This window comes from Chiroxiphia lanceolata, chromosome 3, assembly GCF_009829145.1.
Source record: "Chiroxiphia lanceolata isolate bChiLan1 chromosome 3, bChiLan1.pri, whole genome shotgun sequence".
Lineage (NCBI taxonomy): Eukaryota > Metazoa > Chordata > Aves > Passeriformes > Pipridae > Chiroxiphia > Chiroxiphia lanceolata.
In genome coordinates, this window is record NC_045639.1 from 107,848,891 (window position 1) to 107,871,844 (window position 22,954).

General features: G+C 37.9%; 1 protein-coding gene across 1 annotated transcript in view; it reads right to left on the minus strand.

Annotated features, from left to right (window-relative positions):
- Nucleotides 1–9,099: 9,099 nt before the first annotated feature.
- APOB (apolipoprotein B) overlaps nt 9,100–22,954 on the minus strand; it is a 36,019-nt gene continuing 22,164 nt past the window's right edge. Inside the window, exons 26-29 of the mRNA XM_032681309.1 lie at nt 14,912–22,486; nt 14,010–14,124; nt 13,008–13,191; nt 9,100–11,982 (exon numbers count right to left, since the gene is read on the minus strand). Of these exons, the coding sequence (XP_032537200.1) occupies nt 10,369–11,982; nt 13,008–13,191; nt 14,010–14,124; nt 14,912–22,486 (9,488 nt within the window). The 3' untranslated portion in view covers nt 9,100–10,368. The remainder of the gene's footprint in view (nt 11,983–13,007; nt 13,192–14,009; nt 14,125–14,911; nt 22,487–22,954) is intronic.

Here is a 22,954-nt window from a genome sequence, read left to right on the forward strand (position 1 = left end):
AATTTTTTTTATCCTTCACATGGCTTTTACTTATTGCTTTTTGGGTTGTTTTTTTTTTTTTTTTTTTTTTCCCTCTGAGAAGAGCCTGACTGTCTTCTCTATAATCATGCAATAAGTCATGGAAGACAGAAATAATGTCTCTCCTTAGCCTTTTCCTCTTTAGTCTCAGTAAACCCATCCACCTTTGCATGCTGTGTGCTCCAATCCCCTGACTAGGCTGCTGGCCACTGCTGAACTTGCTCTGGTATGTCCATGGCTCTGTTTCACTGGGGATCCCCAAACCAGACACAGTAATCCAGATGTGGTCTCACAAATGCCAAATAGAGGAGAAGGATCTCTTCACAGACCTGCTAGCTAAAACTTCCCAGTATGTGGTTAGCCTTCTCGGGCAACAGACCATATTGTTGACTCCTGTTCAACTTATTGTCACAGGGAGAGAATACAGATAGTTAAATATAACATATAAAAGTATATATTAGACATTGCACATTGCGTATTTTATCTATATATATCCTACATTTTATCCTCCCCAAGGGAACAAAATGTGCTTAAAAAGTTCTGTTGCAACCTTATCCACAGCGGAACAAATGGGCTATCTGCTAACTACATTACGGTGGATATCAGTAATCACTATGGGAGTACTCGACTTCAGAAACAGAGACTGGCTGCACACCAGATCCAGAATAGAAGTGGAAACGGGGTGAAGAAGCAGCTGAGCTTAGCATCAGACTTTCCAATATGTGCTGACTTTTCGGTATCAATCTTTGCAGGCTATGCTTTTCTAATTTAAACATTTTTTTTTTGTTGCAATTATTTGATTTTTTAATGGAAAAAGAAGTAATGTAATTTTATTAAATAAATCATATTCTCCCTGTAATATTGACTAGTTTGCATGCCTTGCTAAACATTAAACCAGATGAAATGGGACTTGGTTACATATGGTTAAGTGGCATGCTCTTTGTGAACAGTAAATGAGATTACTATTTGTTATTTTTAAAAAAATGTTCACCCATAAAAAGAAACATCTCTATTAGACAGAAAAGTGACTTCACAAAGGTGCATTATGTGGTAGCCAGAAATTGAAACGGGTGGCAGATTATTTCCAAAGTTAAAAGTTTATAGCGAAACCATGATATAAATTAACTGCTAGCAGCCGTTGAGTCCATTCCTCGGATCATTTATCTGTATGAGAGTGTTATATGTTTGATGCCTGGTATGTATGATGGTTTTGGGGTGGACCAGAGTGTTTCTGAGTGATTTAGCACATGAAATCAACTCCAAGTTTCTAAAACAATAAACATGATGATAGGAGAGAAAAGTCAATTCGTATATCTTGATTTCTTGTTGCCATTACAGTGTGTCTATCTGGTTCATGGTCTTCAGTGCTATGAGATTTATCAGATTATCTCCAGGCCATGAGTTAGTTTTATCTGACAGCTCCATTGAAACGCAGAGAAATACAATTCCCATTTTTCTGCTGGAAAACTAATATACGAGAAAACGAGGTGAATGAATGATGCAGTGGATCCAAAACTGGCCTAAGAACTGAACCCCAATCTAGAACATGAACTATTAAAACTCGACCCTGTCTCTGTAATGAGTATCATGTTTTAAAGGAAATCAGACATGGGGCATATATCAAGAAGATTTATAAAAAGCAAAAAGATAGTAATGTTCAGTGGAAACCTTACAGGGAAGGCATAGAGTCCAGGTGATACACACATACCCACGGCCACAAAGAAGTCAGCAGGTCTTTACTGGACTAACAAAATATTAACGAACTTTTTTTTTTTTTTAAAGCTTTTCTAAACAGACTGGAAAATTTCAGCTCAAGTCTTTTGGAGGAGAAACTGGCCAATGTTGAATAAGATCAAATAAGATCACTTCACAAAATTGTACCTCAAATTCATCAGCACATTTCAGCTGAAATAGAGACCAAAAAAAAAGGCAACCTGCCTCACTGCGGCATCTAAAAAATATAACTTTCTGGTTTTGTGTTTAAAAAAAAGTCAAAGCTTTAGATGATGAGCCTAGTGGAACACCATTGGTGAAGATGCTGAATTAATGGGACCTGAGTGGGAAGAGTTACGTCACCTAACTGCTGACAGGCATGTTGGGAAGGCTTGGCTGGCTCAATGTGCTGAAATGAAGGGAGTGACCTAAGGATTAAAGATTAACTTTAGGTTTTTAACTTGACAGTAATGTACATAGTGCGTGTGCACGTGTTTGCATGGATGTGTGCACGTACAGACAGATGTGTCTGAGAGAGAGAGACGAGGTGGGGTTTGTACTTCTGTAATATGGGCTATGTGTGAGAGATGTGTGTTCCTTCAGATTTGGCTAGTTTCCTGTTCTGCAGCTTTAAAATGAAATGCTTTTGCATAACTGTCCATACTGTTTGTAAATAGTTATAGTGCAGTCATTACCATAGAGAAAAACAAAGGCTTATTAAAGAAACAAATATAGTAACAATAGAGGCAGAGAATTATGGAGAGACAGCCTGCAAACAATGGGAAATATCTGTCCAAAGTATCATGCAACACAAAGGTAGTAGATGTTTGTGAGACCTTCTTTTATCCAACATCTCTTTGAGAACATTCAAAGGTAGTAATCTAGAAATAAATTAAATTGACGCCTAAGCTGAACTTCAGAGATAGTGATACCACCACTCCACTTTTCTTCCTTTTTTTTGCAGAATAATGTGATGCAGTCTCAATAGGAGTGTGAAGTGTGACGAAGTGAGCATATACCTGGGAAAAGAGGAGTTTCTGGCTAAATGCAGAAGTTTGCTCTTGTATTAGAGAGTTTGAGACATACTGAAACTTGAAACTATGACACTGTTAAAAGCTTAACAAAAACCAATATTTATTACCAAGAGGTGGCCAACAAAACGAACAAACCTGAAAGCAAGGAAGGAGGAGAGAAATAAGCCCCCAGCATGACCTCCCCAGTTATCCAGCTGTTGCCCATAAAGTTATCTTACCGACCTAGCATACCTATAATTACCCATAGAAGAAGCTGCATCCTTGGAGAGTCAGTAAGTTCACAAACTGGCAGGTGTCCCTGCCAAAAGGCAACGTTGTCCTTGGTGTGAAGTTAGCTCCTTTCCAAGAAAGCACTATCTACTTTTATACAATTAACTGAGTGACCACAACCTCCCAGGTGTGGTCAGCACCACCCAGCCAGAGGCCCTCAGTCCCACCTCCCGGTTATGTAAGTGCACCTCTTCTGCGCATGCGTGAGAACTTTGGAAATCCCCTCCCGCACGCGCAGTATGCTTTGGGGGTCTTTCTTAATTGAGTCTGGGCGCACTACTTCATCCTCCTCTACACAGTGTTACATTGCAGCTCATTTCATCCTTTCTGCACATAACTGACTCCTTGTATCTTTATTGGCCGTCATGACTCTACACTGACACTCCTCCTTCTCAAATTCTCCTTCAAGAGACCTTGGAGAACAACTAGCCAATCACAGAACACCAATTAAAACAGTTTATACAGAAGTTCTCCCTCCAAGGACGAATTCACTGTTTTGTCAGTGAACTTGGCAGGGAGAATATAAACTACTGCAGGTGGCTGTGGCCAAACACAGACCAAAAGTATCAGCATAAATTCACCCTGGTACAGTTCTGGTGGCCTTAGCATAGGCATCTAATAGCATCTTGTAACAGGCTTTGGATCTTCACTTCCACCCAGGCTAGCCACTGATTTAAAACTTAAGAATATTACAGTTATTAGAAGGAAAGAAACAAATGACCTTTTAGAGTCACTGGTGGGAGCTGTGTGGGTCTGTTTATGAGACTGGCAACAAAACAATATGTTAGTACCTGAAGTGATTTCTGGGTGTTCCAGCACAAAAAACTTTCATAGATAAAACCTACCTATGGAGCTATAATTACTAGTGCTTTCAGAGCAGTGGTAGTACTGAATACAACCACTTTCTACAGAAAACAATTCTGAATAAAAACATTTTCAAGCTTTTTAGAAATAAAGTCCTGTAATTAGAGTAAATGCCAGAAAATATACTATAGCAAAATAGTAGGTATGTTAACTTTTTTCTTTTACTTGGCAACAACATCGGAATACATCTAAACTATGGTAGAGGTAGTGCTACCAGGGGAAATGTGTGGGGAAAGAAAAGTATGTGTGGGGAAAGCTAAGCATTTGCTTTCCATCCTTGGTCAAAACTGAGCACAAATAAGAGCAGAATATTGTCCCAGCAGGAATGACCAGGTTGCCCAGAAACCCAGGAGTCCACAGCATCTTTCAGTAGCTTAATTGGCTGACAGCACTCAGAGAATCACAGGTCTGATACTTTTCCCCATGCATTGCCTTGATTAAGACCACCTTTACTCACCCCAGTGGCTTCTTCTAAGTGTCTATCCATGCCATTTGTAGGGTAGATGTAGTAAACATTTTCATTCTTCATGCTCTCTCTGCTGCTCATTTGGTTCACTCCTTGCTTCAGATCAAGCCTCAAGTCCCCCAGGCATTTATGCTGCATATGGCTTTTGGCTTCTTCTTTAAGGAAACTTGGACACTGAACAGAGAGCTGTTCCAAGTCCTATTTCCTATAGGCTATATAACATTTGAGCTAGCTCATATCACTTGTTCAGAGACCAGAACTTGCTCCTTGAGTCTCAAAGGCAGTATAGATTAATAGGTTTATCCATAAATTCAAGATTGTTTGTAGCATGTCCCCTTGAATTCATTTGCTGGGAAATCAATATTAGGTTATAACTTGTGGTGGGTCTCTGCTTACAGCAAACATCTGGCAAATTCTTCACAACAGAAGCATAGTGAAAGCATCTCGCATGACCTCTGTTACTTCCCCAAGTTGGTGGTGGCAGTGCTGCTCACTGTGCTTGATACTCTCTCTCTGCCAATGCCCAGACTACCAGAGGACCCTTCTCCAGCCATTGTGAGAAGAACTAATGCTGCTGTTTGTTAGTTTAACAGCTACCAAGATCATTGTCAGAATATAAATGGTAATAATCATAACATGCTTTTGTGTTCAGTTCCTGCATATTGGGAAAGTGTCTGTGGTTTGATAAGGCAGAGGGGTACTTCTGTCTAAACTGACATGAAAAATCTATGAGAGGAAAGATGCAGAACCAACTGAGAAGATTTCAATTTCTGGAATGCTTCAGGGTATTTTAGGATGCTTGCAAAGTGAGTATGGACCACATGAAGAGTATGAGATACGATTGTGGGGAATGATCACATCAACCATGAAGAATTTGTCCTACATTGTTAACTATCCTACCCACCTAATTTTGGAAGCTTATACTTATGCAGATACATACCCAGTGTTGTAGGACTGACTGTCTGGCTGTGGACACAACTACATATCCAAATGCTGAGCAAGATAACAGAGAAAAATTACTTTAAAGAAAGTAAAGGTGAGGGAATGCCTTGGCCCATCCCCACTGCAGAGAGATTCTTATCAGTAAGAGAAACAGTGAGGTGTTGCTTCTTTTGCAAGAGTAGGCGAAAGAAAAGATTTCCAGCACTAAAGGTTAAAGCAAGTTTGAAATCCCCTGGACTCACAAATTCTGTTGGGCCCAAAACCCAGAAATGTTAAAGAGAAATTGGGGAAGATTTCTCCAGAAGATGGTCCAGGTGGATAAAAAATGAATATTACATGCATTGAATTTCAAAGGAAATTATTTATTATATAAAAGATATGAGATAGTTGGCAGGAAACACCCTGGGAACTGTGCACTTTGCCAGGGGGTCTGTGTGTGTTTATATATGGTTAAGGATGAAGCTATTTCCTGGAGAGGAGACAGCTGGAAGAGAAACATGGTAGAAGAGCTCTTGCAATATCTTACTGCCAATCTAAAAACAGAAATTGTAGCCTATCAAACCTTCCCCTTGACACCTACCCCCCCTTAGTTCATCTCTGTCAAACCCACGTTGCTTTATCCAGAGATAAAAGATGGACAGATGTGATCTAGTTTGCCTTGACCACACTATTTCCATTTCTTGCTCTTGAAATGTGCCTCCATCATACCAGTTCACTTGCATTCAAAACTTATGGCAATCCTCTAACTGGGCTGTTGAATGTTGGATATAAAAATTGTAGCAGAAATACTCCAGTGTGTGGTGCCAGAACAGAGGCAAGCTCATGACAGAAAGTATTTAGATTGTTGGTTGCACCTGACTGTGGTACTGGGGACGGTGCCTCATGGCTGCAATCAGAATGAAGATATGTTTACATGCAGGGATGTCATAAAACTTCTTTTTGTGTGGATATATTAAAATGATGATGAAGCCAATTACCCATAAATCATTTACCAAAGGGTTACAGTGTTAGGTATAGTGTTAGGGATGGTAACCTAAAGCTGTATCAGTTTAGTCACAAGAGAATCACAAAGTCAGGTTGTTGGGTTGCTGGGGAGGTCTCTAGTACAACCCAATGCTCCAAGCAAGGCAAGCTTTACCTTAGATCATGTTACTCAAGGCTTTGCTCAGTTGGTCTTGCAAACTTCCAGCATAGGCTTTTATTCTACAAGGTCCCAGTTTCCCTTAATGCTTTGGATGGATAATGAAATAAGGGAAAGGGTGATGAGAGGTATATGTATATTTCCATGTCTAAGGCCTGGGACCAGAACCCAGAATTCTTGGCCCTGGCACACTTTGTCTGTGATACTAGGTAAAACTGGTTAAAAACTTATAAAAGAGGCTCTGGTTAGTGTTGCACAGGCAAACTTCATTCTGATCTGACTTGAATTTGTTAGTGATTAATTTTCTTGTCTGCATGCTTTTTCAACGATATTTTTGTGTGGAGTTTTATAGATAATAATATAGTTTTGTCCTACAGGATCCCAGAGTGCTTCTCAAGTTAACTAACTAACTGGCCAAAGCCTGCTCCTGCTGAAGCCAATAGACATTTTGCTATCGATTTCATTTTGGGCAGGATTTGGCTGTGTAGAAATGGAATACAAGCAATTCTGTATATCCGTATGGCCTTTAATAAATTCTGGTTTCCCACCTGAGCAATAAATCTGCCAGCAGAAGAGTAGTACAGAATTTGGTGTCACTTACTGAACAACTAAATATTTTAATATAAATTTTGAAAGGTATCAGTAGGCCATAATGGCAGTTGCTCTAAAAGTATCAATAACATAATTTAGAGACAGAGGCGGATGATGTTGTGCATGGATGTGGATACATGTGTAGAATCTCTGTATATGAAGCAAATTATACATGTAATTTTAAATCACTTAATAAAAGATCAGCTCTAGCTGGTTGCATAATCTAAAATTCTGGAACATTTTTGCTGTCCTACGTCTGCAAAAGCTTTTCATTTAGGAACACACACGCTTCTTGTCAATGTTATTTCTACAATCACTTAGTTAGAGCAGGGCATATTGTTCTCTCAATTTCTTGTTAAAATGTTTCACTTAATTAAACTTTTACAACCAGTTCTGCTCTGTGTCTGATACTTGCTGTAAATTATAAAGAAAAACCTCTCTGGCATTTATGAGAATTCAGATGATGAAGACTATAGGAAAAAAAAAGAAAATAAGCAGTGTCACTGAGCCCCAGATAGTTACTGATTCCCTGTTATCTTCCACACAATTCAATTTAATGAAATATAGTATTTCCTATTATATAAACAAGACTGAAAAGAGGTCAAAATAGAACTAATAATATTTCAAATTATTGTATTGCAAATATTTCATAAGTGGAATTAATTGCAACACAATTTGAATAACTGTGGGTTTGTCCATATTTCTGTAACATATCACATGGAAAATAAGGCTAAAATTTGCTATATCCTGGAAGAAAACAACAACTACCAAACAACAAGAAAAGTTATGGAAATCAAAGCTAAACCTGGTTGTGTGTGCTTGTGGGACGTACACACGCAAACATGAACAACCCCTTCCTGCGCCAAAATATTGCCTGAGTTTTCAAAGTGATGCTTGGGATGGCCTCTCTGCTGTGGGGATTTACAAAACAGCTAAGTTCCAGTAAGACCTCATTTTTGAGAGCAACGTCGTGCTTCCAGGCCCTCCCCAGACCAACTGTGGGATGACTGCAAGATGGCTGTGACATCGATCACTGCACCGAGAGCTTTAATCCAATTGGCGGCAATGCTGCTATGAGGCTTGGAAATCTCCTCTAACCTCTAACCACAGTTTAGTGTGCAAACTATTGTGTTTGCTCTTGGGAAGCTTCACTCTTGCCAAAAAGAGCCAGTATTTATGCTATTTGGCATATTCTTTTTTAGGTTAACCCATTCCTTATAAGTAAATCCATTTTTAGAATTTATAATCCTTCCAAGAACTATGGATGATGGACAGAAATAAACAGCCATGAGGGAAAAACAAAAGAAAACAAAACTTTAAATCTCTCTTCTCCCATAACTTTCATAATTTATTTTACTGTCCTTTGTTTCACAGAGCTGTTTGTCGTGACGAAGTGAAGCAAGAATCGGACAGTGTCTGAGAAATCTGGTTGTACTTAAACATTTGTGAAATTCAGGGAAAAGAGTTGTGCAATCTGACATCAAATAAAGATCAGATGACCCATAGGCTTCAGTTTCCTTGTGAATGAAGGTGAAAGGGCTCTGCAGACCACATCTTTATTTACTGGGATACTCAATGGAACATGTAAACATGGATTTTTATACCTTTAGCTCCCCCAGGTAGGGTGACGTACGCAGATTAGCTCTATTCAGAATCAAAACTTCTTATTTTACAGTTCACAAGGGACTGTTCTATCTCTTATTCTAAGAATTATTGCCGCAATTGTGATGGCTGAAAGGTCTGAAGAGGAACTGGATTTACCTTACTTTCTAAGAGATGCCCACTGTGCTGACACCTAGATAGGTGTGTGTATCCTACCATGCTTGTCAGATTCTGATTTTGGGGTTCATGTAGCTTATCTGATAAAAATAATTACTGGTAGAGTTACTCAGGTAATAATATTCTTTATCAATAGGGATGTCAAAGTTGTGGTGCTCCATTCTGCCATGTATATATTTCATATGGGATGAAAACAGACTGTTTTCCCATCAATGAACAAGTGACAACCATATCACAGAATTGAACTGATTGCATCAAAACAGACATGTACACAAAATTTCTAGTGGTGTTTGTCGAAGACTTTATTCTCAAAGAAGCAATATTGTTTCAGCCTTAGCACGCCTTTCTCAAGGACTGTCTATATAGTATTCCAACAGCTGAAAATAAACCATACTAGGTCCACATATTTCCACTCAAAAGCAGTCCTATTTTGTGAGTGACTTCAAAATTCTCTAAATTCATCATTAAACTGAGAATTCATTTAAATGAGGTTGAGGCTTCAGCCTAGAAGGGGAAAACTTTTTGACTTCCATCATACATGATGCCAGTGAAACTGTGACAATTAACTAAACTCACAATAAGTAAAAGATAGACAATTTGATGTGAAAACAGAAATATCATGGGGAAACAGGTGAGAAACCCCTGTATTTCTGAAACATAAATTAGCCAGTAGAAAGAAAACCCATCTAAAATTCTTGGCATAGTTGTCTGAAAACTGATATAGGCATAAATTAACTTTTCTTAACAGAACATTGATATTATTATCTGGAGTTTTCCAGGAGTCAGATTTCTACATATGCTTATATTTTTATGTTATTTTTCAATTTTTGATGTTTTTTCCAGAATTTATCAATGTTTTAATTCATGTTCTTGTACATGCTCTTTTCCTCTTCTTTTTCTCTCAGATTTATCTCTGAAGGTGTTTCTATGCTGAGAATCAGATGTGTTTCCAAGCCTTTCTTCAACTGGCTTATGAATGTGACCTTTATCTTAAAACCTGTTTATTCTATGAACTTCATAGCTTTTGTGACTATTTACAATATGTATTGCACATTATTGGCTTGATCCAACATACAATGAAATCAAAGACTTCCCATTGACCTTGACAACTGTTGGATTAAGCACTATGGTCCATGTAAAAGTAGCTGTAATAAATGACACAAAAATGTAATAAAGAAGTCATTTATTGGCTTATTAAGCTTATTAAAATAACCTAGTGTAGATTATTAAGTTTTCATTTACAAATTCAGATTCAAACAGTATGTACCTGAAGCCCCAGTACATTGTTTTTTTTAAATACATTGTGGTACAAACTTGTTACTTCTCCTCTTCTGCATGTACATTCAGTTCTTCATGTGCTGCTGAATATTTTCCATAACCTGCTGAAGACCAGTTGCTCAGTGGCAAGTTGTTAATCAGTGAATTGCTACATTTCTTCCCATTCCCTGGAGCCTTTCTCAATGGCTTGCTGAATCAGTATGTGCGTCATTTCTACTTTGTTTCTGAGTTCCTCTCTGCTGCTTTGGGGCATTTGGTAAATGGACTGCCAGTCACATGGGCACATTTATTCTGAGCTCTCCTTGACGAACAGCTATATATGGCTTTATGCTCTCAGCTGTTATTTGCTCAAACCAACGAAGAAGCTCTGAGATATATTGCAGGAATGCAGAGTAATTTTCTATAGTTAGATCAATTAACCTTTTGGCCTCACTGATTAGCTTTTCTTGGGAATGAGTAAGCTGCCCATAGATCTCCCGGAGTTTTTCTTTGACTTGCTTGTTATGTTCATCGATTTTCCTTTTAGCAGCTGCAGACCAATATCGGATTTTTTCCTGAAGAGCAGATGAGAGTTCTATGACCTTCTGTCTTCCTTTTCCTTCCACATCAGTTATAAGATCATAATATTCCTGGCTGTAGTTTTCCACCAATTCTCTTATTTGGTCTGTCAGGCGTGTAACCAAGTCAGCAAGATCTCCAACATTCTTGTTGTGCCAATCCACAAGAATATCTATTACATTCTTCAGCCATCCTAGTACCTTGTCTTCCACCTCATAGTACTTCACTGACTGTCCAAGTGTAGTTGGATCAAAATATTCCTCCCGCAGTGACTTTATATAGAGGAGCAGCTGGTGCAGCTTTTCTGAAAGGTCCTGGAAAGTCTTCTGGCTAAAATCTTTGAATTGAGAAATGTATTTTTTAACATCTTCTGTCAAGGATATCAGTTTCTGTGCATAGTCTGAAGCCATTGCATCTTTGTACAGCTGTTGTGTTTGGACTTTGATGTCTTCAAAATTTTTGGATTGCAAGCTTCTAACCATTTCTTCTACCTTCTGAAAAACTTGTTGCACTACTTCTTTCAGTTGCTTCAGTCTTCCTGCAAAGTCAGCTTCCTGAAGACTAGCAAATGTCTGCCTGATTTTGTCCTGTAGATCTTTCAGCATTTCTCTAATTTGATCAAGTACATTATGACCTCTAAGAATTGTTTCAGAAGCAGGAAGTCTGACTTCCAGCTCGTTGATAGCTGCAATCAAGGCATCAAAGTACTCTTGAAGTTTTGAAAGGCATAAATCAGCATTTTTTGCTACCTTCTCTGTAGTCATGAGGTATATTTCTTCACCACTGTACTTTTCAGACAGCCCAGGGACCTGGAATTTTGTGGTTTTCAGGAATTCAATGGCTGAGTCAATTAGGCGTTTAATTTTCTGGTGATAATCTTCTATTATGTCAATTGTGACATCCAAAAGTTTTGCTTTTATTCTTTGATAGTTGAACTGTTCAGCTTGATCTGCTGCTCTTCGATACAGCCTTTTAGCTTTGAATTTCAACTCCTGATATTTGCCAGAGGCCTCGTTGGCAGCTGTGCGAAGTTGAGCATCTATTTCATCTATTTGTTTCACAGCAAATGTGTATGCTTTGTCAGCATTATTATGCATCATGTTCTTCATCTTTAAGGTGGCAGCACTAATTTCTATTCCCATATGCTCCTTATGATACCGATTAACATACCTGTAGACTGCATTTGTCATTTTAGGCACTTTTTCTTTCAGACCCAACAGCAAGTCTTTGGCAGCATCTTTGTTCCAGTTGAATTTCATGTGAGTCCAGTTAGGTTCCTTGAAGGATATCTCACTTGTTAATATGTCAATGTCCTTCTGAGGAGCAGACTGAAAATACAAAACAGGATAAGAAAAATGTAACTTGTATATACAACAAATCTAATATTATCTCTGAGCATATTTCAATATTCTCATTGTTGCATCTTTAATTTTATCATGTATTAAGACAAACTACTTTGAGCTTCTTCAAACAGCAGGACCAGAACATAACTTAGTCTGGTCTTTTTTAAAATTTGACTTTGAATAAGATTTTTCCTTCTTTTGTATTAAATGCCTATCATGTCTCATAAGGTAGGTGAATTACTTTGGAAAATGAGCTTTTTACTCATTCCTGAAATAATTTAAAGTGAATTCAAAAAGAATTTTTTCATATAGAAATATTAAAAGATTTAGTTTTGTAATTATTTAAATAAATGAGACAATTTACAGAGTAATTAAGAAATCCTCAAATAAGAATCTATTTACATGTAAAATTTTACCATTTTTTAGTAGTAAATAGTGAATTATGAGTCACTTGCGAACCCTAAATTAGTATATCATTTTGGAAGGTAAGATTTTGATTCTGAAATTCTTGTAGTATGACAATAATAAGAAGTATATGTTTTGCTAGCAAATCTAGTAAGGTTTTTAATTCTCATTATGTATTGTAACATATTAATGGATTAAGAAAGGCACTTCTCAGATGGTCTGACCCCTTCCAGTGGCCTGATTCCTATAATGGCCACTTACTTCTTATTTTAATTCTAAGTTGCCTGACGGCTACATATTAAACCTGATGGGTGGCTTATCTAAAACTGACTTTGCACTATCTTGACTTTCAGTGAGTGTGTCTTCCTGACCATAGGAGAGGACAAACATAACTGTGTGGAGGAGTTGAAACAGCCTCTTCACCCAGATGTTACTTTTAGTAGCAGAAAGGCCAGTGTGGAAAATAAAAACTTTAATTACTGATGATATACTTTTTATTTGGTGGTTAATTTATATCTCAACATAAACACACACAAAATTTAAAGGAAACTTTTCCTCTGACTACACCGAACCTTTCTGCTTTTTGTTGCTTATATCAAGCTTACCTGAGTTTGGTAGTAAACTCTGCCAGTGAGAATTTCGTCATCCACTTCAATGACATAACCCAGGGTCCCAGCTGAGGGTGAGGATACTGAGAGGGATGACCTCCTTTCATTCTCATGGTAACGCATATGGACATCTGTGAAAGTGGGGCTGATGATATCTAGTGATGCACTCTTTTCCATGGCTCTACAACAACAGTAAATACACAGCTATGAAGAAATGCACAAAGTACAATTTCAATTCACTATGTCTGCATAAAATACCACCTATTACTTTATATATATGTATGCAAACAATGCCTTTATCATGAAAAGAAAATGTAGAATTTTGCTATCCACATCTCTTAGAATTTAGCCTGACACATTCAAAAGTTCATGTCACTCCAATTTTCCTGTTTTAGATAAAACTATATTGAGCTCTGTTGGGAATTTTCATTAAATTTCATCAGCAAAACAAAACCTGTAGCTGTACCACCATCAGATTTCTACAGATTTCTACAAGTTGATGCAATTTTTTTCACCAACACAAGCATAGGCACTACTGTTTGTCTGCACTTGTACTTGCCTTCACAGATTCTGTCCCTTGGATGTATCAACAAAATACTTGCAGATCAAAACAGGCAGTGAGAAGGCCAACTCTGTAAACCCTGGTGCCAGCGCTTGTGAATAAAAATTACTCAGTAATGGTTTGTGATGACAGAGGGATCCAGTGGAAAAAAAACTATGTTGATGATCAGATCTAAAACTGCTCTGAATATGAACTATTGTGTTTATATCTCAGTAGCTTTCTGAAATGTGGCTGCTGAGAAAAGCTGTTCTAGAAACGCTGAGAGAGAACAGCTTTCAAGCTAAGTTAAGAGGGAAAAAGACACAGCCAATAATGACAGGGTAGCTACACAGATTCTTATTAATTACAGTAAAACCCTCTGGGACATTAGGGATCAAAGTAACAACACATCATTGGCAATTATACCTATTAGAAATGATATTAGAGCAAATCTTTACCCAATTTCTGAAAGAGTAAAATCTTCCTGGTAGTTTGCACTCATGTCACGATGCGAAAAGCTGCCAGTGGTCTTCACAACAAGCATATCTTCCTCATATTTATAGTTTGAAACAACTGTGAAAAAGATTTCAAATGTGTGTATTACCAGAACATACCAGCAAAGAATACAAACTACATGCATGTTAGACAGCCATTTGTGAGATGTTTCACTGGTATGTAAAATTCTGCTTCAAGAAACTGAATGCCTATAATGTCCCAAATGAAAAGATATGAAAATATTTGTTCAACTGGAGTATTTTAAAATTCACATTTTTGATCTCAACATGGATACTATATTTTACATTAATGCAGATCATAAGTGGATATTCCAATTTCTTGAGAGTTTAGAATTTTATTCTGATCTACATTTTTAGTATTATTATAAAGTCTAGAACTCAATGCTATATGGGACTTCAATTTTCTGGCTTGAAAAAAATTTTGAAATCAAATCTGTTTAGTTCCTAAGGAAAAAAATAGGTATTTCTTCATTTGAACTGAAACAGTTAAAAAGTCAACCTGCCTTCTCTCCTTTACATGTATTACCATAAGTAATGGGGGAATGCTATACTGTTTTACAATTTAAAGTAAGAAACTGCTAGGAAGATATTTCCCATTTTTCCTATTTTTTCACAATATGTAATTTTATATATATATATATATATCCTTCAAGATGACTGACTGAGACTCTGATAATAATTTATGAAAAAATGGTGTTGCTGCTAAAAGAAGTATCATCTAATGTCAATGCTAAGTAGAGAACAACACCTTCATATGCAAAGCCTGGGGAAAAAAATAAATCTGAAAAAGTGCAGTACACAGTATTTCCCCCAAAATCATGGCATATAGAATTTTAATGTCTTACCATTCAGGTCATATTCCAGGAATTGCAATGTTGAGCTGCATGTAGAGTCAACGGAATATTCAAAAGAGTCCTTCTTGTTTGTCAAGTCGGTTCTCCACGTGACGTTGTACAAAGGGGAAGCAACTTGGAAAGATCCGGTCAAGGCACCAAATGATGGGATGTAAATTCCAGCAGGCAAGGATATTTTGAGAGGGGGAATCTCAATTTTCTGTTCAGGAATTGTAATTGTAGGCAGTTCAAAATCTGCAATCTTATTAGCTACTTCATCCAGATCTAGATGGAAAGTGCCAAGTGAAATACTCTTTGGAAGAGTGAATTGAGATACTGTTATTTGGTATTCAGGTATTGTCACCTCAAAAAACGGCATTTTATATTCTTCTAATGTAATATAGTTGGCTCCTACATCCACTTTGGGGAATCTTAGTTTTGGCAGTGTGGGTAAATGGACATCAAATGGCACTGTGCTTAGTGTCTGTGGAATTTTGATGTTGCGCAGGTCAATGGTGTATGCTGGGACCTGGAGAGTGGTGAAAGGAAGTCTGAACTTTGGAGTGTTGAGAACAGGGCTTGGAGCCTTTAGGTGTAACTCAGGAATAGTGACAGTGAAACCATCAGTCAGCTTATTCACAGGTATGGGGAAAAAGTAACCATCCTCACTCTTTGTGTACACGAGGGATATTGAGCCATTCAAATACTGTTTCCTGTCAGCACTGGTAGTAACGTCCAACTTCAAGATATCCCATAAGCTCTTCTCTGAAATGGGGCACTTTATGTTTCTGAGGAAGTCCATGTATGCTTCCAAAGATCCAGAAACATCAAATTTTGCCTTTGATTTTTCATTTGATAACTGCATATCATGACTGAGGGATAATGACTGAATTTGGCCTTCACCCTTCCAGCCAACTTTCTGGTTTGCAGGACTGATTTTCACTACAACAACCTGTTTAACTGATGCTGTGTCCAGGAAGGAATTTGGCTGAGTGGCTAGAATCTGAAGATCTGCTGAAACTTCCCAAGGAGCCAGTTCAAAGGTTGCTTTGCATCTCTGAGCCCCTGTTGTTGTGAAAAGAGGTGTATATCGTGCATAGTTCTTCCCGTTGTGCTCCCAGACTGCATAAACACGACGGGTAGATGCTTCAACTGCAAGCATTTCTTTGATTTCACTGTTCCAGAGTCCATCTGCTTTAGAGTGGGCCTCAAACTTGAGAGCTGACCGAGCCCCATTAGCATTTAGATAGGTGTTTGCCTCATGGTCTAAACTTCCAGAAAATGCATTTCCAGTGTAAAACACTCCATCAATATCCCCTGTTGTAGAAGTTTCTACTGATATGTAATATGTAAGGCTCTCTAAAGCAAATTTGTGAGCAATTTCTCCCTTAGCACTGGTGCCGTATTTGGAAGTATTGAAATCATATATTAATTTTATGGCTGAGGAAAGAGTGGGTTTGGATTTTGTATTTCCAGAAAGTTCTTGGCTGAAATTAATTTTTAAAATTGGGGTATCCATTTCTATATTTGTTGCCACTGAAGCTTCCATGACCCTCTTTAAAAGAGTAATAGTGCTATCATGATTTCCTCCTAGATATTTGTTATTACTCAGGGACAGTGCTGTGGCCAGCTTCAACCCTCTTTTTCTTGTCAAACTTGTTGAACCATCCAGCTTAAATTGCAGTGCATCACTGACAGAAGAGGATGAGACACTGAGATGTCCAACAACATCTGACTGATTGAACAGCCCAGCATTTGCAGTTAAAGTGATCACACTGGATTTAAATGAGAAGTCGTAAGTAATGTTACCCATGGCAGGAATTAAGATTGCTGGGCTGTTGATTCTGAATCTAGGAAGCTTTAAGGTGCGTAGATCCTGTGGGACATGAAGGACTGGAAGCTCCAGAGAAGGTAAGACTAGAGTGTAAGATGGAACTGAAAAGCCAATAAATGGGACTGTGAATCCTCTTGTACTTATTTCTTTTGGGAGCGTGTAACCAAAGGTTGGCATCTCAGCAGTGAAAGGAGAAACTTCAATATTCACAATTGGAATGGTGTATCCTGGAATTCTGAAGGTCCGTGGTAGTTTGTTCAGTGATGTTTGTATTTTGTATTTGTCAAATTTTGTTTTGGCTTCATTATATGACTTTGTGAGAAAATCTAAAGCAGCGTTTCTTCCTTTCTCAAAATGCTTGTTGAACAACATGATGTTTTTATTAAGTACTTCTTGCACTGTTGCTAAAGGAAGGGTGATTACATGCATGTCTTTGTTTTTCTCATACTGAGCATTCAAATTTAAATCAAAGGATTGCCTTGTTGTCTTCAATAATTCCTTCAGGCCTATCTGTTCCCACAGTGAATAATCTTTTAGCTGAGGAGTTTTGAGTCCAGTGTAGGGAATCTGAATCTGAGGAAGGGTTAGAGGAGTATTTAGGAAGTCCAGGTTGGCATCACCATTCATTTCGACATGAGCTTCAATTCTGTCATCATTGTTGCCAGCAGACATATTATGGGAATATCTATACTGATTGAATCTGCCAGTAGCTTGCCAGCTGATCTGCTGAACAGATGAACTGAGGGCAAACCTATAGTTATTCAGGAAGTCAATTTTGCCAGTCACTTTCATAGGGAAGCTGATTTTCACATTTCCATCATTGTTTGTTGAAAGGTGAATTTCAAAAGGCTGTGCCAAGAAGGAAAACTCATTATTTACAGTTCCAGTAATCCGTCCATGGAGCCGAGCATTGTGAGACCCTGTTAATTCTACTTTCATTTCTCCAAGCTGTCCTGTGCCTTTCACATTCAGAACACTACGTCCCACGCGCTGTGACTCAATTTCAGACTGAATCTGAAGTGTTGCATAATTTAGGAAACCACATTCATATCTCATAGCTTGGTTGACTCTCAGGTGCTTATCATTTATTCTGTTGTTGGCAGAAAATGTAATAGTGGGGCCCTCAACCTTGAAAATAGCATGTGAATCATGAGTGCCTTCATCAGAGAAATTAGGTGAAGCCAATTTCCAGTTTCCTTTACCAGTGGAGGTAAATGATATGTGTCCTGCTTCTATCTCTGTTGTCATATTACTGAACAGATCAGCCTGGCTGGAGAAATCGGCTTGTGGAATATTCAGTCTGTGGGAATACGCTGTTCCACTCTGCATCCAAATTTTTCTCTGCAGCTTGATCATTAAATTATTCTGCAGTTCTATTAAATTTTTCTTTGTATGTAAGTTTGCTCTGGTTTCAGCTTCACCTAATACTGAAGTTCCTAGAAATACCACTTCATTCGAGTGATCAACTTTAAGGAACCTATGGTTGACTTTCATGGCATTTTTAAAGTTCAGTTGCTTCATGTCAGTGGCCAAGAGACGTGAATCTGCAATAACACTAAAAACTAGGAAGTCTAATTTGGACGTTGTTTGAGCCGAAATGGAGGTCACAAATTCTGGACTGTTTGCAGATGTTGTAGCATTACGAAGCTCAGCTTGTGTAGACAGTGTAAAGAATGGAGAGGTAACTCTGAAAGCACCAGACAATTTGCCAAATGTAGGGACAGTCACAGTATGTGGGATACGTGGAAGCTGGAACTCTGGTATCTTCATGTTAGGAATCTGGAGCTCATTTAGATTTAGTTTTGGAATCAACAATTCTGGTATTTGAAACTGAGGCATTTGTATTTCTGGGAAAGAAATGTCGGAAAAAGGCATATCTCTCATCTTCAGATCTTTCAAATAGAAATCAATAGCTGGTAACTGAAATTCGCCAGACATGAGTTTGTCTATTGTTCTTACAATCAGAAGCTTAATCTCAATCAAGTCAATTGTAAAGGAAGGAACTTCAAAGACATTTAGAATTTTAAAATCTGGGGTAGTAAATTTCATTGGGATTTTCATATCTTTTAGTTTCTTAATATTGATCTCATAGGAGGGGATATGCAGATCAGTCAGTGGAATAAAGAAGTCTGGTGTTTGAAATGTTGCTTCCCGAAGACTTCGCAGGCTAACTTCAAAGGCAGGTATAGTGCCTAGAACAGTCCTGATTTCAGGGACTATAAATCCTGTTTCAACAAACTGGTTTAAATTTTCAGCCCAATTTTTCAGATCATACTCTTCAGCCAAGGTAGTAATTTTTTTTAAAGCTATGTTCCATTGGTCAGATATGTATATGACAACAGAATTGTAGAACTGGCTTATCTTCTGAAGACACCACTGCAATTCCTGGGAAATATCCATTTCAGAAATCCTCTCTCGCAGGTCTTCCAGATGTTCATTTACCTTGGCTTTCAGATTAGCAAATGTTGTTGTGTTTATGAGCTCCCTGAGCCAGTTAATTAGCGCAGCAAGCTTGGTGTCCCTTAGTTGTTCCATGTATTTTGAAATCACAGCTCTAAAATCTCTCATATACTGTTTCAGTGCTTCTGCTTTCTGTGGAAGTTCTAGATTTCTGAGTTCCTCATTTATTTTCTGGGTCACTTCCTGGATTTTTTTGTTTGTGTCATCAACAAATTGATTATAGTCGAAAGCCTGGAGCTTTTTAATAACGATGTCAAGGAACTCATTGACTTCTTTTATCATCTTTTCATAATCAAAGGTTTGCACTTTCTTGACAGCATCATCAACAAAAGCAACAACTTTATCAAAGCATGACTTCACATCAATATTTTGCAGGTAGATGGTCAGTTTCTGGACGGTTTCTTTTATTCTGTACTTGTTAAGCAGTTCTATCATTCTGTCAATTAAAAAATATATCTGCTTATCAATTTCATATTTTACAATCAGTTTGTGCATATGACCTCGGAAAGCGCTGATCTTCTCAGATACTTCATATTCCTCTATCCAATTTAGAATAAAGTCTTTGATTTGTTCAAGGATTTCATGAATTTTTTCGATTGGCAAGGAACGTTTAAATTTTTCTAACACTTCTTTAGTATCAAATGTTTTAATCTGCCGTTTCAAATTTTCTGCAATGCTTCTGACATCAATATTCTGAATCTGAATCTTGAGTTGTTCTAGGTTTTCCTGTATCCTAGCTGTAATCCTGTACTCATCATCTACATTTTTAATCCAAGCCAAAGTGCTGCTTCCGATTTTGTTAGGATCATATTGTTGGAAAAAAACCCGTAATTTTTCAAGGATGTTGATTACAGTTGTTCTTACCTTATAGTTGTTATCTACAGCTGTCATAGTTTCAACTATTTGATCAAGAAGCTGTACAATAAGTGCTTTAATGTCATACTGCTCATAACAGTCTTTGATGTATTGCTCAACTTCTAGCAGATAGATCTGCAGCTGAGACAGTATTTCTTGAAGATTGTCCATGGCTTTTTCCAGCATAATTTGCATATCATCAGATGTTATTCTGTAGTCCTTTGTGAAAGCAACAAAATTATTTTTCATGCTGCTAACTCTGCTTTTCATATCCAATTTGTCCATATAATCATTAATGTCCTGTGGGAGTTTATCCAAAGTTGCCTTGTATTTTCTCAAATGTTGCTCTACGTCGATGTTCTTCAGGTAACTTTGTATGGCCTGCAGCGTGGATAGAATGGTGCCTCTGAGCTTTTCAAAGTAAACTGGCAAACTTTCCAAGAAGGGTAGGTTAATAAGATGCATATCTTTATTTTTGTCATACTTCACAAAGCCAGAGATGCTGAATTCCTGAGGCTCTGACACGCTGCTCCTGAGGCCCAATACATCAATTAAATTAACTTCTTCAGATGTTAATGGTAGTATGATTGATGTGTCCATTACAGAGAGATCTGCTAAAGCTCTTCCACTAAGTTCCACACCAACCTTTTCTGCATCATTGTAAGCACTGAGATCTTGTGTATATACATTATTGTTCAGTTGACTTTTCAATTTCCAAGCACTTGACTGCTCCGATGGAGTAAAAAGCACATGAACTTTGTTGTCAAGCAGCGTAGTGTATCTTCTGCTAGACTTCAAGGTATGGCTGGTAGATCCTCTGTAATCATGGGAGAAAGTGAAAGCAAGAGGTTCTGCTTTAAACAGGAATTTGCTGTACAGGTCTCCTGTGTGTTCGCCCATAGCAACCAGCTTTCCATTAGCATTGGTGTGTATGTCAGCGGTGACAGTAAATGGGGCCATAGTGGAACGCAGAGCATTGCTGAAACGGAGAGATTTGGAATCACAGTTTGTGTTCATAGTAACTGAGGAAGAAAGTCCCGCCACATCCAGGTTAACTCTGTGACTCACTGCTATGCCTTGAATATTTGCCACTGTATCTGTTTTCAAGTCTGCAGTTAGACCAGCACATGTAAGGGTGTAGGTGTGCCTTATTTCATCTGCCCCATGGGCTCCTCTGACATTGCCACCCAAGTTCACCTTCAGAGGCTCGAGAAGCAGTTCTGCTTTGTTGGAAACTTCTGTTTTAGTGTATTTAAGATTATTGGTTAGTTTAGCTGTGAGTGAGCTAGGCTGCAGTTGTAGGTCAAAAACATGCCTGTGGAATTTGTCAACGCTGAAGCTGTTATCTAACTTTGAAGCAAATGTTAAGGATAAGCCAGGAATATTCAAGTCATTTGTGTACTCCAGCTTAATATCTTTGAATGATCCTTGCAAATTGTTTGAAAACTTGAGTCCTTCTCTATTAACTCTGAAGTTTAAAACATGTTTGTTGTCCATACCCATAACTGTACTCTGATATTCGCTTCCCAGAGTTATTTCTCTCAGGCTCACTCTCCCACCTAGATTGAATTTTGCATTGTTTTTACCATAACGCCCAGAAGAGGACAGTGACATGGAGCCTCCAGCATTGTCAAGCTTGGCATTCATTTCACTCTGCATTGCCAGTGGACTAAACTGCACGTTTGTGGTTGCACTGCTGGCCAGACCGTACCGATTGATATTGAGTGACGACTTATGTGCAGCTCGATTTCTTTGATCAGTCAGGGATACATCAGTGTTGAAAACAAGATCCTGGGAATTGAGGGAACCTGCAAACAAGGCAGAATACTGGATTTGCTCGTAATTGGCTTGGTACTCAGATCGAAGTGCTGCCAGCTTCTTTGACAAAATTATTTCAAGCTTATGGACACCTGCAGTATATAGATACCTCCCATTGGTTTCAGATGACATTTTGAGCTGGCTGTTTTCATACTTCAGTGAAGCTGTGTTCTTTAGTAGTCCGCTTTGTACATCAGAAACTGAAGTAATGGAAAATGAACCATCACTGTGTCTGCCAGACATCTGATTGGTAGCCTCAAAGTAAGAGGAATCCATCTTCAGATTTGATTTTCCTTCTAAAACCCGTCTCTTTTCATTGTATGTGCTTGATAGAGTGTAAGTGGTTCTTGCAAAGAAAGGGGCCACTACCAGCTGCCCTTCCATTTTGACGTTATTGATATTCATGTTATTTGTCTTCTCAGAAATAATATCACCGGAAAACGAAAGCTGAGAACCCAGAGTACTTGATGCTGTAAGTGATAAGGTGTAGTTTGCAACTGGATCAGGTTCATAACTCTTTCTGCCGGAGAACTTTAGAACTGATGTTAAGACTCTGTGTTTTAGGTGATTTTCATATGCACAGATGAATCCATTTCTGTTATATGACGCTTCTCCAGAACCTGAAATAAGAAAAAGGAGGTGAAAGATAAGTGTCATCTATAGCATTTTGTCTCTAACAATTTGTCTGATGCCTCTGAACTTCTATGTTACTGCTTGAATTGCAATTACTGTTATATCATTTTGTTTTAAAGGCCTAAATGTTTTGATAAATCCTGAATAGTTCTGTAAAAATGGCTATTTTTTTGATATTTGAAGCTAAAGTTTTGAACTATGAATAAATTAAGTCCTTACATTACTCTACTAAATATAATGTTGTAAAATGACACAAAATTATGTCAGTATTTAAATCTAAATTAAGAAGATGGACTTTCAAGAATAGCCCATATCTAACATTCCTGGTTTTTAATGTTTCCTTTATCATTCTGCAGTTATGGTGAGGAGTTTAGGAAAAAAACTGAAGTCAGCTTGTCCTCTTGCAATTTGAAAACTCAAACTGCAATTTTAGGGGAACTAACTTAAAAATACCA